General features: G+C 44.3%; 2 protein-coding genes across 3 annotated transcripts in view; both read left to right on the top strand.

The window, feature by feature from the left end:
• Window positions 1–278: 278 nt before the first annotated feature.
• LOC117595353 (vegetative cell wall protein gp1-like) lies at window positions 279–3,313 on the top strand (the record flags this gene model as incomplete). Its single annotated transcript, XM_034295673.1, has 2 exons — window positions 279–1,469; window positions 3,272–3,313. Coding segments are annotated over 2 exons (1,233 nt in total), but the record flags the coding sequence as incomplete, so codon positions are not given.
• A 74-nt stretch (window positions 3,314–3,387) lies between these two features.
• LOC109616257 (NLR family CARD domain-containing protein 3-like) overlaps window positions 3,388–17,064 on the top strand; it is a 54,892-nt gene continuing 41,215 nt past the window's right edge. Inside the window, exons 1-7 of one of the 2 annotated variants that reach the window (XM_034295456.1) lie at window positions 3,388–3,491; window positions 5,801–5,969; window positions 6,334–6,572; window positions 6,855–8,526; window positions 8,764–8,937; window positions 14,036–14,209; window positions 16,622–16,668. In XM_034295456.1, the coding sequence (XP_034151347.1) occupies window positions 5,842–5,969; window positions 6,334–6,572; window positions 6,855–8,526; window positions 8,764–8,937; window positions 14,036–14,209; window positions 16,622–16,668 (2,434 nt within the window). In that variant the 5' untranslated portion in view covers window positions 3,388–3,491; window positions 5,801–5,841. Of the gene's footprint in view, window positions 3,492–5,800; window positions 5,970–6,333; window positions 6,573–6,731; window positions 8,527–8,763; window positions 8,938–14,035; window positions 14,210–16,621; window positions 16,669–17,064 lie in introns of both variants that reach the window. The other variant, XM_034295457.1, reaches the window with a different exon arrangement.

Below are 17,064 nucleotides of genomic sequence, written 5' to 3'. Positions count from 1 at the left end.
CGGATGACTGGCCGCCGCCGCCCGAGCCCGCGGTTGACTGGCCGCCTTGTCCCGCAGCGCCTTCACCTGCCCAGGAGCCCCCGCATCGTCCCACGGCGCCTGTCCCGGCCTCAGCGGCGCCCTCGCCTGTCCCGGCCTCAGCGGCGCCCTCACCTGTCCCGGCTCTCCCTGTCCCTCCGCCAGCTCTCCCTGATCCTCCGCCGGCTTCCCCGTCTCCGGCTCCTTCGCCGGCTCTCCCACAGGGTTCTGACCCTCCGCCGGTTCCCCCGGCTCCTGCTCCTCCACCGGCTCCTATTCCCCCGCCGGCTCCCCCGTCTCCTGCTCCTCCGCCGGCTCCTGCTCCCCCACCGGCCGTCAACCCTCCGCCGGCTCCCCCGTCTCCTATTCCTCTGCCGGCTCCTGTTCCTCCACCGGCTCCCCTGTCTCCTATTCCTCCGCCGGCTCCCCCGGCTCCTACTCCTCCGCCGGCTCTCCCGCCGGCTCCGGACCCTCCGCCGGCTCCCCCGGCTCCTGCTCCCCCGCCGGCTCCTATTCCCCCGCCGGCTCCCCCGTCTCCTGCTCCTCCACCGGCTCCTACTCCTCCGCCGGCTCTTCCGCCGGCTCCTGACCCTCCGCCGGTTTCCCCATCTCCTGCTCTTCCGCCGGCTCTTCCGCCGGCTCCGGACCCTCCGCCACCTCCCCCGGCTCCTGCTCCTCCGCCGGCTCCTATTCCCCCGCCGGCTCCCCCGTCTCCTGCTCCTCCGCCGGCTCCTGCTCCTCCACCGGCTCCTATTCCCCCGCCGGCTCCCCCGTCTCCTGCTCCTCCGCCGGCTCCTGCTCCCCCGCCGGCCGTCAACCCTCCGCCGGCTCCCCCGTCTCCTATTCCTCTGCCGGCTCCTGTTCCTCCACCGGCTCCCCTGTCTCCTATTCCCCCGCCGGCTCCCCCGTCTCCTGCTCCTCCACCGGCTCCTACTCCTCCGCCGGCTCTTCCGCCGGCTCCTGACCCTCCGCCGGTTTCCCCATCTCCTGCTCTTCCGCCGGCTCTTCCGCCGGCTCCGGACCCTCCGCCACCTCCCCCGGCTCCTGCTCCTCCGCCGGCTCCTATTCCCCCGCCGGCTCCCCCGTCTCCTGCTCCTCCGCCGGCTCCTGCTCCTCCGCCGGCTCCTATTCCCCCGCCGGCTCCCCCGTCTCCTGCTCCTCCCCCGTCTCCTGCTCCTCCGCCGGCTCCTGCTCCCCCGCCGGCCGTCAACCCTCCGCCGGCTCCCCCGTCTCCTATTCCTCTGCCGGCTCCTGTTCCTCCACCGGCTCCCCTGTCTCCTATTCCTCCGCCGGCTCCCCCGGCTCCTACTCCTCCGCCGGCTCTCCCGCCGGCTCCGGACCCTCCGCCGGCTCCCCCGGCTCCTGCTCCTCCGCCGGCTCCTATTCCCCCGCCGGCTCCCCCGTCTCCTGCTCCTCCACCGGCTCCTACTCCTCCGCCGGCTCTTCCGCCGGCTCCTGACCCTCCGCCGGTTTCCCCATCTCCTGCTCTTCCGCCGGCTCTTCCGCCGGCTCCGGACCCTCCGCCGCCTCCCCCGGCTCCTGCTCCTCCGCCGGCTCCTATTCCCCCGCCGGCTCCCCCGTCTCCTGCTCCTCCGCCGGCTCCTACTCCTCCGCCGGCTCTTCCGCCGGCTCCTGACCCTCCGCCGGTTTCCCCATCTCCTATTCCTCCACCGGCTCCCCCGGCTCCTGCTCCTCCGCCGGCTGTCGACCCTCCGCCGGCTCCCCCGGCTCCTGCTCCTCCGCCGGCTGTCGACCCTCCACCGGCTCCCCCGGCTCCTGCTCCTCCGCCGGCTGTCGACTCTCTGCCGGCTCCCCCGGCTCCTGCTCCTCCGCCGGCTGTCGACCCGCCGCCGGCTCTCCTGCCGGCTCCTGTCCCTCCGCCGGCTCTCCCGTCTCCTGACCCTCTGCCTCCCCGGCCTGTCCCTGCGGCTCCGCCTCCCCGGCCTGTGCCAGCGGCTCCGGGCGCTGAGCCTCCGCCGGTCCGGGTGTGGTCGTCCTGGTCTTGCGGTCGGGAGCCCGCGCCTTTGGGGGGGGGTACTGTCACGTCCTGGCTGTGCCCCTAGCCATCTCTGCGCTGGGCTCGGGGCATAGCCAGGACAGGACAGGAGGTGGCCTTTAGCCACCTCTACTCCTTTTTTTGGTTTCCCCAATTGGAGGCAGGTGTTAGTTATTGCCTCCAATTGGGGACCCTATTTAAGTTAATTTGTAGGCCCCAAGGCGTGGTTCATTTTGGTTTTGTGTATCCTGTGTAAGGAAGACCCACGTCACTGGTTGCTGCCTTTTTGTTTGTTGGAGTCCTTCTTTCTTTTTTTTGATTAAACATGGATTACCTTCCCTACCTCTACTCTGCGCCTGTGTCCTTTCCATCCCACGACCGTGACAGTATGGAGGAGTTTTTTAAGATAGATTTTCAAATATAACAATTTAGTAGATACAAAAAATAGTTTTCTTTAATATGAAAGCTAATAAAAAAATGTATACCACATATATCATGTCAAATTTGGGCAGATCTAAATAGCCCTGACTGTCCTGAAAAAAATAACATATAACATGTATGGCTACCTCTTATAATAGACTTCATACAAACCTGGGGGGCAGATACTGTAGGACGATAATGGCAAAAATAATGATTGTCCCAAAATATTAGTAAAGCTACTCATTTGAAAAGGTTATCATGCTTCAAAGTACTTATATGGACTCTACAAACAAACTGGTACAGAAGAGATTTTGCCACCTTAGGTGGTACCAAATTCTGGCTCGGCTCATGGACTATTTACCTCAGTCACCACCGACACACACACAGTCGGTGGCGGGAGAAAACAAAGTTTTCAGTAGTTGTGAAACCTCAGTAAGTCCAGGCTATTTTATTCACAATTATACATCGGATGAAGTGATGAAGTTCATCGGATATTTTCTCTCTAATATAGATGATGCTGAGTCATTGATAAATCATCTCAAAAAAATATTATTGTGTAAATTAACTTGTGTAACTTAACTAACAGTTACCTACCAATGTAATATTGTCACCAATGTATTCTGCTTTGTTAGCAATTATAACGTTACTCGTTTTATAGTAGTTTAGGTTGTTTAATAACATAGCATAGCCTATCACACACACACACACAAATACACACAGTACGGGTGGTTCTCAAAGCGTGAGGCGCGCCCCACTGGTGGGGAATAGAGATGTGACAGGTGGAGCGCGGCAAACGAGAGGAAATTTTCCTTTTTATGCCTTTATATCTTTATCCAGACATCCAAACTGTCCCAGCAGATGCCTCTTTATACAACGTAATGACGCAGTTTTACGTTATTACGTAATGACGTGTTTACGCAATGACATTACAACGTCATTTAGCAAGTCTACATTCCTCTAGGAAACTACCCTGAAAATGAGTTGGCATAACGCACTGTGCTAACCAGCTCAGCAAATGCAAAATTGAATATCTTCAAAACCTATCTAAGTGCTGCTGGTAAGTTGGTCTGTTGTTGCCGTGACGCCTGTAGTAACGTAACGCGGTAGACTTCTGTGACTGCTGTGGCTTGGCACAACAGATAGAAAGCAGACTGATATTTCAAATTTAGGGGCAGAATGTCCATAACAAATATAAACCACCTGTTTATGACAATGTAACTAACGTATAAACTAGGGAGGGATTATTTACTGATTGAAGTGGTGTGAACTGTTATTTGGAGCAAGATGGTTCACGATTGAAGAATTAAAATATTTATTTTATCTAGGGTAGTTTGATCTTAACGTGATTTACCAACTTCGAGTGATTACAGTTTTGCACCATCGAAAAACAACGTCCCAAAATTGCAGACACAATCGCACTATAAGCGAGTCGATTTTATCACTGACATCCAATACAACTGTTATTCATGTACAAGTAATTTTTCCTGTAGACTGCTGATTAATTGGGTTCATGTTTGTTTTGTACCGCTTAAATTCGTAATAGATCTCTTCAACTGAGAGAATACGAAAAGTCCTTATCTACTGAACTTTGAGACTCCAATGATCATAAAGATATCTCAATTGTCTGCCTATGACGTACCATTTTCGATCAACAGCCCTGAGAGTGAACATATCTATTTGACACTACGTTAAAGTATTAAACATCTAACAAGTTAAGCTTCGATTGTGTCTGTTTGAGCTACACAGCTCCATGGGTGGTATAAAATTCACCAACATGTTATTAGGAACTAAACTAGAGTATTGGCAAAGTTTAATGACGATGAATGACTGAATGGCAACATTGAATGTCCAGCAATTGACTATATCTTTGCATATCCAAAATATGACGTTGTTTTCTTAAGCAGTTTTGGCATCCTATTACAGGGGATTGGCTACTATGGCACTAGATAGTTTTGTAGCCGATAAGATGAGGTTTACAGGGATATGCATATTACCTGAGTGGGAAATGTAAGACTTAGAAATATCAATGCTCAATACAAACCATTGCTACATGATTCAGGGATGAGAGGCACAAAGTGCACTAATTGCTATTCTAATTAGATTTATTTAATTGCTTTGACAGAAGAGCTTACTTTTCAATGAGGCTTAAATAAGGTAGAAACCAAGAGTATCCAGCAGGGAGCTACAAAGATGGCAGTGAAGTCTAAGTATACTGTCATCAGGCTTTGAATGAAAAACTAGAGTCGAACTCAGATGACTCATTGGAAGGTCAATTAATTTCTTGACTTTATATTGGACATTTGGAATATGTCTTTTTTGTAAGGTGTTTACAGGCACCATGTGTGTCACTGTATAGACATTGTTTAGGCTAGGTGTTTTTACTGTAATTAGTCCACTGTGATGCTGTGCGTCATAAAACAATACAACAACAAACCCTTTATTTTATTCACCTCAAATGGAGGTGAGGATTAGGCAGATATGGATAATGACTTAAGGATCATTTGTTCAGAACAAACATACAAGATTAAACTAATCATTATCAACAACGCCACGTGTTCCTGCCATATATATGCATATGATAGTTTATATAGTCACACCTTATTGGTGCTGTCAGTAAAACGTCTATGTTCAGGATCCATTTTAAACTGATTCAGCAGAATAATCCATTACTTAATCTCTAAACTGGAACAGAGAACATAGGCTAAATCAAGTATTTTAGAAAGATAATTTACAGAACAAAGCGAAGAGAGTGAATACTGCAGCTTAGTTACTCAGTCTAAGGCTAAAGTATTGATTCTCAGCTTTTATGAGTTTGGTTTTGTAAATTAATTTCACTAATTAAAATAACCACTTTTTATAATCTTTTTGTTATTAGATGTTTTGCAACATTTCTGTATACATAAGGAATACCCCTAATACAGATTCAGGAAGTTGTGTCTGTCTGGATGAGAACCAAAGAGGTGTGAAATAAAATTCAAGGAACCCACTATGAGGCTGAAAAACCGTCTAAAACCTTAGACTCAACATGAACCAGCAGTGTGGAGCTTCATTAAATAGAGGGACTCAGGGATGTACGTCTGCCACTAGAATGCCTTCACTCATTGACTGCTGAAGTATGGATGAAGTACACAGAAAGATCTTGCCTGCTGAAGTACAAGTATAAGCTATTACTCATTGGACGGTGCTTCAGTCAAATGGTTGATAGTTATAGAAGGTAGATCTGTACATGTTGTTACTGATAGCTTTTTGTTTTCTCTAGCTAATGGGTATTTATGTTTAGTTTAATCCAGACATTTGGTAATTATTTTCACAGTATGTGTCTTGATCCAGGAAATGTGTATTTCTTTCTTTGTCATGTGTTTAAAGGTCTGTGTAGAGTAAGCGAGAAAGAGGCACTGCCTTCTGAAATGAGTATCTCTGGGGAAAGAGAAGAGGAGTTCCCTGCCTCTAAAATGAGTCCCCCTGGGGAAAGAGAAGAGGGGTTCCCTGCCTCTAAAATGAGTCTCTCTTGTGACCATGACATCACGGCTAAGAGGTGAGAGGATACATTTTAACTGGTGGGATAACTCTCTTCACAAATGTCCCCTGTGTTTGTGGGTTGGTTTATAATTATTATGTCAACAAGTCATGTCCTAACTTGCTCATATGGAATAGCAACGCCTTTATGTACTCTGGGATCCATGAGAAATGTACCTGTTTGAACCTAGCCTGAGAACAATTTGCCACAATAGTGAAATTTGCAGTTTGCCTTTTAAATAATAGTCCATAATTGGAAGATTACACTGTTTATATTTGTTTGCAAATAGTTGACCATCCTCTTTCGTGGATGGTCAACTCTGACAGGATCAGTCCAGGTGTAATTAACTATCTCTATTGATCTGTGTCTTTATCCTCTATAGTGGACGGTCATCTCTGACAGTGGATCAGTCCAGGTGTTCAGTGTGTGAGCTGATTCTGAGGGATCCAGTCTCTATTAACTGTGGACACTGGTTCTGCAGACAGTGTATCACCAGATACTGGGAGCAGCCTGATTCTTCAGGAGAATATGTCTGTCCTCAGTGTAGAAAGAGATCCAGAACAAGACCTGTACTACAGCAGCTGAGTGAACCCAGTGAGGATGACAGAGGCTCTGAAAACAGTAAGACTATTTGCACAAATCATGTGTAGATACTTAAGTATTTCAGTGTGGTTTTAATGTAGCTAACGACATGCATTATGTAATGTATTTTAAAAGGCCAACTTTATATCTTGTAAACTATTGTCTGAAACACAGATTTTTTTTTTATTATTCACTTAGTGGATGACAGCCTGCATAGACCTTTAGAGAATTATAAAGCCAGTCTGAAAAGGAGGTATGAATGTGTGACAGAAGGCAACAGAAAAACAGGCAATCGGACTCCCCTCAACAGTATTTACACAGAGCTCTACATCACAGAGGGAGAAAGTGAAGGGGTTAATGAACATGAGCTGTGGCAGCTAGAGACAGCATCCAGAACGCCAACCTCACACGACACAGCAATCCACTGCAATGACATCTTCAAACCCTTACCTGGCCAAGAGAAACCCATCAGAACTGTGCTTACAAAGGGCATCGCTGGCATTGGAAAAACTGTCTCTGTGCAGAAATTCATTGTTGACTGGGCTGAAGGCAAGGCAAACCAAGATGTGGATGTCATATTTGTGCTTCCTTTCAGGGAGCTAAACTTGATCAGAGATCAACAGTACAGTTTGCTCAGACTTCTGAGTGACTTCAACACAGATCTAGACAAACACAGCGTGAATAAACTTGTTGCCTGTAAATCAATGTTTATCTTTGATGGTCTGGATGAAAGCAGACTTCCAGTGGATTTTCACTGTAACAAAGTCATATCTGATGTAACACAGACATCATCTGTAGATGTTCTGATGACAAACCTCATCAAGGGAAATCTGCTTCCTTCTGCTCTCCTCTGGATAACTACCAGACCTGCAGCAGCCAATCAGATCCCTCCAGGGTGTGTTGACCTGGTGACAGAGGTGAGAGGGTTTTATGACCCACAGAAAGAGGAGTACTTCAGGAAGAGATTCAGTGATGAGGACCTGGCCAGCAGAATCATCTCACACATAAAGACATCAAGGAGCCTCCACATCATGTGTCACATACCAGTCTTCTGTTGGATTTTGGCCATAGTCCTTGAGCACATGTTGACTACAGATAAGAGAGGAGAGATGCCCAAGACTCTGACTGAGATGTTCACACACTTCCTGTTCATTCAGACCAGCCACAAGAACCAGAAGTATCATGGAAGAGATGAAATGGAAGCAGAGCTGATGGAGTCAGATAAGGATGTTCTTCTCAAGCTGGGGAAGCTGGCGTTTGAACAGCTGGAGAAGGGCAATCTCATCTTCTATGAAGAAGACCTGAAAGAGTGTGGCATCAATGTACGAGAGGCATCAGTATACTCAGGAGTGTGCACAGAAATCTTCAAAGAAGAGTCAGTGTTATTTCAGAGAGTGGTGTACTGCTTTGTGCATCTGAGCATTCAGGAGTTCCTCTCAGCTGTCTACATGTACCATTGTTACACAACCCAGAACATGGATGCACTGAAACCCTTCCTTAAGAGAAAGACTAAAGCTTCATCTAAAGATCTAACCTTACATGAGCTGCTGAAGAGTACTGTGGATAAAGCCTTGGAGAGCAAGAATGGACATCTGGATCTTTTTGTCCGCTTCCTTCATGGCCTCTCAGTGGTGTCTAATCAGAAACTCCTACGAGGTCTGGTGACACAGACAGAAAGAAGTCCAGAGAGCTTCAAGAAAACTGTTAGATCCCTTAAGGGAGTGCAAAAGAAGAACATCTCCCATGGGAGGTGGATCAATCTCTTCCACTGTCTGATAGAGATGAAAGACCATTCAGTACAGGAGGAAATCCAAAAATACTTGCAGTCAGCAAAACGTTACAAAAACCTCACACTTGCTCATTGTTCCGCCCTGGCCTTCATGCTGCAGATATCAGAGGACGTTCTGGATGTGTTTGATTTGAAGAAGTACAAGACATCACAGGAGGGTCGTTGGAGACTCCTCCCAGCTGTCAGAGGCTGCAGAAAGGCTCTGTAAGTATTCATATAAATTCCTCTTGCACACAAATCTAGATTAATTGGTAAAGTGTAAAATGTTTATATATACAGTTTCTACTTCAATCCCACAATGATTCATTTTATTATAAACATACAGGATTAAACCATGTATGCATGGAGTACACATTATGGTGTAAGCAGGAAAATACAAAGTGACATGAATAGTGTAACATGAATACTATACTTGTTATGGTATTTGCTCTTTTTTGACAGACTCGCTGGCTGTAAACTCACAACAGGAGTGTGTGAAATTATCTCATCAGCTCTCAGCTCAAACCCCTCCCACCTGACAGAGATGGATTTGAGTGACAATTTACTGAAGAATTCAGGAGTGAAGATGCTCTCTACTGGACTGGGGCATCCACACTGTAAACTGGAGACTCTGAGGTCAGTATTACTGTAGTTATTCAATAAGTCATAACTGATCCCCAGATCCACAATCTTTGCAAATGCCAATAAAGTCTAAATGCGTGACCATTTTACTTTTTGCTGACTGTATATGGAACCAAGTCTGGTTTGGGGCTCAAATTTGTAATAATTTAATCTCCCCAAATAAGACTTATTTTTAACAATACCCATTTCAAGTACTGTACTTATTGTCAGTGGCTAAATTGGTATTTGTCAGGTGGTGGATCCCTACTTCCTGGGGGTGGGGCTTTATAGTGACCAGGTCAGTGTTTCTTAATCCTGGTCTTAGGGACCCCAAGGGGTGCACATTTTAGTTTTTGCCCTAACACAACTGATTCAAATGTTGCCCTACCACTCACACACCTGATTCAAATGTTGCCCTACCACTCACACACCTGATTCAAATGTTGCCCTACCACTCACACACCTGATTCAAATGTTGCCCTACCACTCACACACCTGATTCAAATGTTGCCCTACCACTCACACACCTGATTCAAATGTTGCCCTACCACTCACACACCTGATTCAAATGTTGCCCTAGCACTCACACACCTGATTCAAATGTTGCCCTACCACTCACACACCTGATTCAAATGTTGCCCTACCACTCACACAACTGATTCAAATGTTGCCCTACCACTCACACAACTGATTCAAATGTTGCCCTACCACTCACACAACTGATTCAAATGTTACCCTACCACTCACACACCTGATTCAAAGGTTGCCCTACCACTCACACACCTGATTCAAATGTTGCCCTAGCACTCACACACCTGATTCAAATGTTGCCCTACCACTCACACACCTGATTCAAATGTTGCCCTACCACTCACACAACTGATTCAAATGTTGCCCTACCACTCACACAACTGATTCAAATGTTGCCCTACCACTCACACAACTGATTCAAATGTTACCCTACCACTCACACACCTGATTCAAAGGTTGCCCTTCCACACTGACTGCTCTTGCACTCATTCCTTTCTTTTGCTAAATTATTAGCAAAGTAACGGATCAGATTTTTAAGTTTTAGATCAGAAATGGACTGCCAGTGTAAATGTAACTTTCTGAAGATATTATGTAGTAAAAATACTGCTCTTGAATGCAACCAATAGCCTAGGGTCTATGGCAAAGAGGAGGCTACAGACTAGTCTAAATATTTCTAGTGGCACAACTTGACTGGGACCGGAAGCTTTTCTCTAATAAACATATTAGAAACAGTGTTGCCCAATACAGTTATTTGGAAATCCAAACATAGTCATATTGTAGTGGAACTGAGGTTGTTCTTAGTGTTTTTCAGGTTGGATGGAATAAGGGGTTCACATATAATCCCTATTCATTTAGTAGCCCAGTGATGTAGTGGGGCGACGCAGGTATACACAGTATAGCCCCTCTATTTCAGTAGACATTGTCCAGACACTCACTGTAATGACCACTGATACGTATCAAAGTAATTTAGTGGAGCTATGTGCTAAGATGGAAATGTCACCACACAGTGGAGGGGTTTCATAGAGATGGAAATGTCACCACACAGTGGAGGGGTTTCATAGAGATGGAAATGTCACCACACAGTGGAGGGGTTTCATAGACAAAGATGGACACCTGCACACGTTTCACAACTAAAATAATTCTAGCAGACCTTGGTTATTGAAAAGAAAAACTTTTCCAGTAATTCTGCATAATATCTGTTGATAATTTTTAGAACTAAAGGAGTCACAGCTCAGCCACTCCTTGCTCATTTGGAACAGTTAAACCCCTGTTTATCATCTACCTAATGAAAAGTTATATTATCACCACCAAAGAATAACAACGTATTGGGAAATAATTTTAAACTTTGCAGGCTGTCAGACTGTCTGGTCACAGAGGAAGGCTGTGTTTCTCTGGTCTCAGCTCTGAAGTCAAACCCCTCACACCTGAAAGAACTGGATCTGAGTAACAATGACCTGAAGGATACGGGAGTGGAGAAGCTCTCTGCTCTGCTGAAGGATCCACAATGTAGACTGGAGACTCTGAGGTGAGTAATAACAAATACCAACACAACATTAAACATGAGAACAACACAACAGAGGTCAACACAACAAAAGGGGAATACAATTGCTGTGTTCCCATCTCCACCTGTTCAGAGCTGCCAGCATGTCTCCATACCTGGTAAAGACCAAACCCTGTCCGACATCCCATCAGACCTGGAAGGAAATGGGCCACAACTATCAGTTGGACCACCATGACAAACAAAAACATATTCTTACATAATAATTAATAATTTTCTGTTAGTCCAAGTATATTAAACATTAGAAATAATCTTCATTCCACCCCTCTGATGTCCACTGATCCACCATTCATTCCCACTGTATTATTGTTACACTGTTTCTTATTGAAGATGTCCCTTCATTTTACCATGGTGTCTCATAGGGACTTGAATTTCCCATCTACAACATTTCTTCAGGAATTGTCTGGTTGTATCATACTGACTCTGCCTGTGGATCCATCATAGTACAGAGTAATTAGTCCCAGTTCTGCCAGGGTGGATGGGTGAAAGTCACACAAGGTTTCCTTGTCATGTTGCACTCTAGCGACTCCTTGTGGTAGAGTAGCAGACTGTAATCTCAGTCATGGTTGTAAAGCTGGGGAATGTGTTACCCTCAAGCACACATATCAGCTTAACACTTTCTGATTGAGTGAGCAGTGTGATAAGAATCAGAATGGCTTGGTAAAACATGCTCATAGTAAATGTCTCATCTTTTGACTGTCCCTTAACTTCTGTGAAGATGTTGAGTTGAGGAAAGGCCATAATAGACTGTTGAATATTATGAAATTGGGAGCAAAAAAAAAATGGGTAGAGAAACCCAATGTTCTCTTTCCTATTGACTGATTTTGATGTGTTCGTCACACAAGCAGGGCCCTATCATTTTAGGATCACAGAGACTGCGGACGGAATGACAGAATCAAGACATAAACACGGAATTGAAAAAGCGTTTTATGTTTCAATATTAATTCTAATTACCATTACATTTTGCCTTCTCTAATGGTGCAATAAATCTGGAAGAGCATTGGGCTCTGCAAGCTGTGTTGTTCCTTATTTCCAGCTCCCTGGTTGTGGCAGTGTGTCATGTGGATCTCCATGTAGAACTTGTCATCACTCACTGTGCATAACATTACTGTTGTGAAAAATGTCCAGAAACATGTCTGCCCAAAACAAAAACTACATTAACCGTGCAGAAGCCAAGTAATATTTCTATAAACCCTTGTAATTCTGTAAGTTTAACCAGCCCTGTTCACTGGTCAGAAAAGATAGCTGTAGTGACCACCTCAAATCAAATGTTGCCTACCTGCAAAAAACTAAGATATTAAGCCTCTGCACCTATTCAAACAACATTGCCAAGCAATAGATAATATTACGAGGGAAGGCAGGAATTCATAGATGATTTTGATGAGGTGTGTGCAGATGCTGATGAAACCGACCTCACTAGAAACCATGAGCTCACTCAGACTGGTCTGTGGGTCTAGTTGTGATGCACCTGGTTGTCAGTGTAGTGGTGGTTAGACTGGAGACTCTGAGGTGAGTAGGCTAATAGTTTGTGTTTGTCACACTAGTCTAGAACCCCCAATTTGGTCCGCCAGGCTCACTTGGGGTGACGATGTCTCAGTGATTTATTTGGTCCCTAGAGTTCCTAAATGTGTGATAGCAGTGAAGTAATCTGGAGTGTTTGGGATTTATCCATTCTTTTTTTCCATAAAAACCTACCTTTTACCCAATGACCATCCATGTCAGTATACAACAAGTTATTGGTCCAGTTTGCCCTTTAATCTTATTCTGACTCTTTAGTACATAGTTTAAACTTTGTGTCGCACACTGTTTAAACACTGACTTTAAAACCATTAACTGCATATTGTTTACAAATTACCTTTCTGTATGTTTGATGAGTCCCTTAATTACACACAGACGGGTAGTTTATATTTTAAAAAGAAAATGTGTACAGGGCCGTCGCTATATTCAGACATTGGCCATGTCCCAATCCAGCGCCTGTGTCCTATACACTGGCTCTGAGTGCCATTCATGTTGACGTGTGGGTGACAGAACTCTGAGGGTGACTTCCACGGAGTGGACAGATGTTTAATAAACAAAGCAACATTGCGACACAATTAAAACTTGCATGATGCAATACATGGTCCGCTTGAAATTAATTAAATCGGGATGAAATTCAAATGTACTAATTCCTATTATTGTTTTAGAAGAAAATAACCTCATTAACAAATGAACATTTAATTTTAGAGCTTTTTTGTTTGATGAATGTGTCAAGGTTCAAAACCAGACTTAAACTAATCAACATGTTGTATAATTACACTTTTAGTGTGAAATTGCGCAGCTCAATAATATCTGTGTCATAAAGGATTCCACTTTCACTAGGAGGGGCTACTGTAAGTAGTTCCTGCACTTTTGACAATTTTCTCACCCTCAACTTTGTGACACTGGTGAAAATGCTGGAAGCTCACGTAAACACTCAAATGTTTCATTCCATTTTGTGTTCTTTTTTTTCTAATTCTTTAGGGTTCATACACATGCTAGAAACCCTTGAAAAGTCTTCAGTTCTAATATGTGATCTTCTCAAAGTAAAGAAAATGCATGAAAGTATTGATGGGAGAGTGTGATGCACCGTTTTCAAAGCGCTACTCATTCAATACTGTTTTCCTGAGTCATGTTTCAAAGTAACTATAAAACATTGTTGAGGACGTTAGAGGTTTGACATTACACAAACATCTGACGGTTGTTGGAAATTATAGTTTAAAATATGTCTTTCAGGTGCCTAAGTCTTTTGCACAGAACTGCATTTCCCTATTGCAAGCACATTCCCTAACATCATAATTAATAACATTACACATTTCTTTAACTTTGCCCAATTGCTAATGCAAATCCCTTAGACATAGATAATAAATGGTTACCTGGGAGACCCCCCCCCCCAGGAGATTCCTGAACTGTTTAATCACTCATTTAATTTCACCTTTTTTAATACTTGAAAGAGCAGAGGCTTTGTTAATGTAATTAGTTTGTTAACTCATGATCAACTCTCTACAGGCTGTCAGGCTGTCTGGTCACAAAGGAAGGCTGTTCTTCTCTGGTCTCAGCTCTGAAGTCAAACCCCTCACACCTGAAAGAACTGGATCTGAGCTACAATCACCCAGGAGACTCAGGAGTCAAACTGCTCTCTGCTGGACTGGAGGATCCACACTGGAGACTGGAGAAACTCAAGTATGTCCTGTAGATGTTTTCTCTATCAGTAATCAGTAATGTGGTATAAAGTTGTCATATTGTTTTGCTTTATGTAATATGTGTCAAATACAGACCTTCCTACATGTACTAATTTTGTGTAGCATGAACACAGTTTCAACATCAAAGTACACTGATATGATATCAAGCTGTAAAATTGTGAATTTGAAGAAAACACATTTATTCATTATTATTTAAATGTGACTGCACCAATAACGTTAATATGTTCAGACATCAGAGTCTCTGTTTTCACTGTTAATAACCACACCATCAATGTTTCTACTGCTGAACAAGTGTATCTGTGTAGCCCATTTAGAGTGACTACATATGATCTCTGCAGTGGTACCAGGTGGAGCACTGCAGCATATATCTTTATTGGTAATTCATTATACAAAGACAGTATATTGCAATGAGCCCCTTCCCAACACATAACAGACAGATCAGGGCACAATGACTGACTTATATAGTTACTGGAGGGGAGGGGCTAGGATACAGCAGGGACTATCCAACTGACTTCTATAGTTACTGGAGGGGTGGGGCTAGGATACAGCAGGGACTATCCAACTGACTTCTATAGTTACTGGAGGGGAGGGGCTAGGATACAGCAGGGGCTATCCAACTGACTTCTATAGTTACTGGAGGGGTGGGGCTAGGATACAGCAAACCCCACTCATCAACACATTCGGCCACGGCAACGCGAAAAATCACACTACAATCACACTACACAGCAGCTAACATGGTGAATAGGCCTATTGGGCGACACGGCAACTGAGACAGCACATCACATCCAGAGAAATCTGACACCCTTCCTGCTTTTGCTCTGTCCCAGCCCAGCTAACTGTGCTCCTACTGGCCACCCCACTACCCTGACCATGGACATACAATACAGGGATACAAGAAAGAGTCAGATCAGGTCAGATGAAAAAAAGGACAAAAAGAAAATCAAAACAACAATGGTTAAAACCGGATCTTTCTCTCAGTCCCTGGGTCAAGCTCACCCAGTTATCTGCAGTGTCCAATCCATATGGCTCGGAGCCCAGTTTTAGGGTTCCATCAGGGTCCTCCTCACATAGTGACGGTATAGCGTCTTGACATTTTGTCACACATTAACATCACGCCAATTTTGAATATTACGCTTATTAAGTTTACATCCACCACAAAAGCGTCTATGAACTGTATTTCTTTTTGCCACTGGACATTTTAACAGCTTATTAGCCAGTTATAGACTTACTATTATCTACTAACTAACTAATTGGAATAGTCATAAGAATTGAGCAATTTCTAGCGAGACTGAATATGAACTTAACACTGCCAAAACTATTTCATTTCATAGCACCACAATGTTTGTTTTTCTTGCATTCATGAATGACATTGATACAATAGCTATCAATATAGGTGATGAAAACTGACTTTTTGTGAAAAGACATTAGAATCATGGAAACATCTTTGGTAGCAGTGTCAGTTGTCCACTTTCCAGGTGGTCTATACCAGTGTTTTTCAACCCTGCTCCAGGAGGCACCCCGCCCTGCATGTTGTAGATCTGTCCCTGCTCTATCACACCTGGTTCAAATGATCAGCTCATTATCAAGTCCTTGATGAGCTACATCAGGTATGTTTGGGCAGAGAGAGATCTAAAACATGATGGGTGGTGTGCCTCCAGGAGCAGGGTTGAAAAACACTGGTCTATATTACTCAGTCTGAGTTTGACACTTCTGTGTGTTGTTGCACGCATTTAAGTGATAAAATACTTCCAATACCTCTAACACAGACTTTTAGTTTTCTATGAATAACAATGAGCCCTGACTAGTGATGAACAAAAAAATATTTTAGAACGGCTCTTTGGTGAATTTTGGTAACCAATTCACATTGGTGAATGGAGCTGTTCATTTGGCTCCATAATTTTCTTTATTCTTTAGCCCGAAAAAAAAAAAATCAGATGAGGGAGCACATCTTTGTGTTCAACATGTATTTTTCCCAGTAAGGTAACGTGAGTTGAAAAACAGCAGCTGGTCTAATAATTAGGAGAGGTACGATGGAACTTAAAATGATCCGGCTCTTTCAGTTGAATGGATCCAGAAGAGTTGGTTCACTGAAAAGACTCAGAATGCCCAGTATTAACAATGGTGTATTACAATGTCAATGGACCACCTGCATTAAAAACTGATGACTGACAGACAATACCTGTTGACTCTGGTGACGTGTCGCATTCAAAACATTTTAGAATCCACAGAAGTTTAGATTAAAATATTGCCCATGTCTATATTGCAATTTAGATCATATTTTGATTAATGATGGGGGAAATGTGTTGTGTGTGTGTGTGTGTGTGTGTGCACGTGTGTGTAAGACAGATTGTGTGCCACTAAATGACAGTCTGCTCCTCTGCTTCTTCCACAGTATGGATCATGGTGGAGAGTGGAGGTTAAAATCAGGACTGAAGAAATGTAAGTTATTTATTATACAAAACATACACTCACCGGCCATTTCATTAGGTACACCTTTTCAACTGCTCGTTAACGCAAATATCCAATCAGCCAATTACATGGTAGCAATTCAATGGATTTAGGCAACTAGAGATGGTCTGCTGAAGTTCAAACCAATCATCAGAATGGGGAAGAAAGGTGATTTCAGTTACTTTGAATGTGGCATGGTTGTTGGTGCCAGATGTAATACTGGTTTGAGTATTACAGAAACTGCATGGTTGTTGGTGCCAGTGTTGGTTTGAGTATTACAGAAACTGCTGATCTACTGGGATTTTCACACACAATCATCTCTAGGGTTTACAGAGAATTGTCAGAAAAAGAGAAAATATACAGTGAGCGGCAATTCTCTGCCATCAA

The sequence above is a fragment of the Esox lucius genome, chromosome 11 (assembly GCF_011004845.1).
Source record: "Esox lucius isolate fEsoLuc1 chromosome 11, fEsoLuc1.pri, whole genome shotgun sequence".
Taxonomy (NCBI): domain Eukaryota; kingdom Metazoa; phylum Chordata; class Actinopteri; order Esociformes; family Esocidae; genus Esox; species Esox lucius.
Note: the sequence above shows the minus strand (reverse complement) of the source record. Positions and strands in the feature narration are given on the sequence as shown.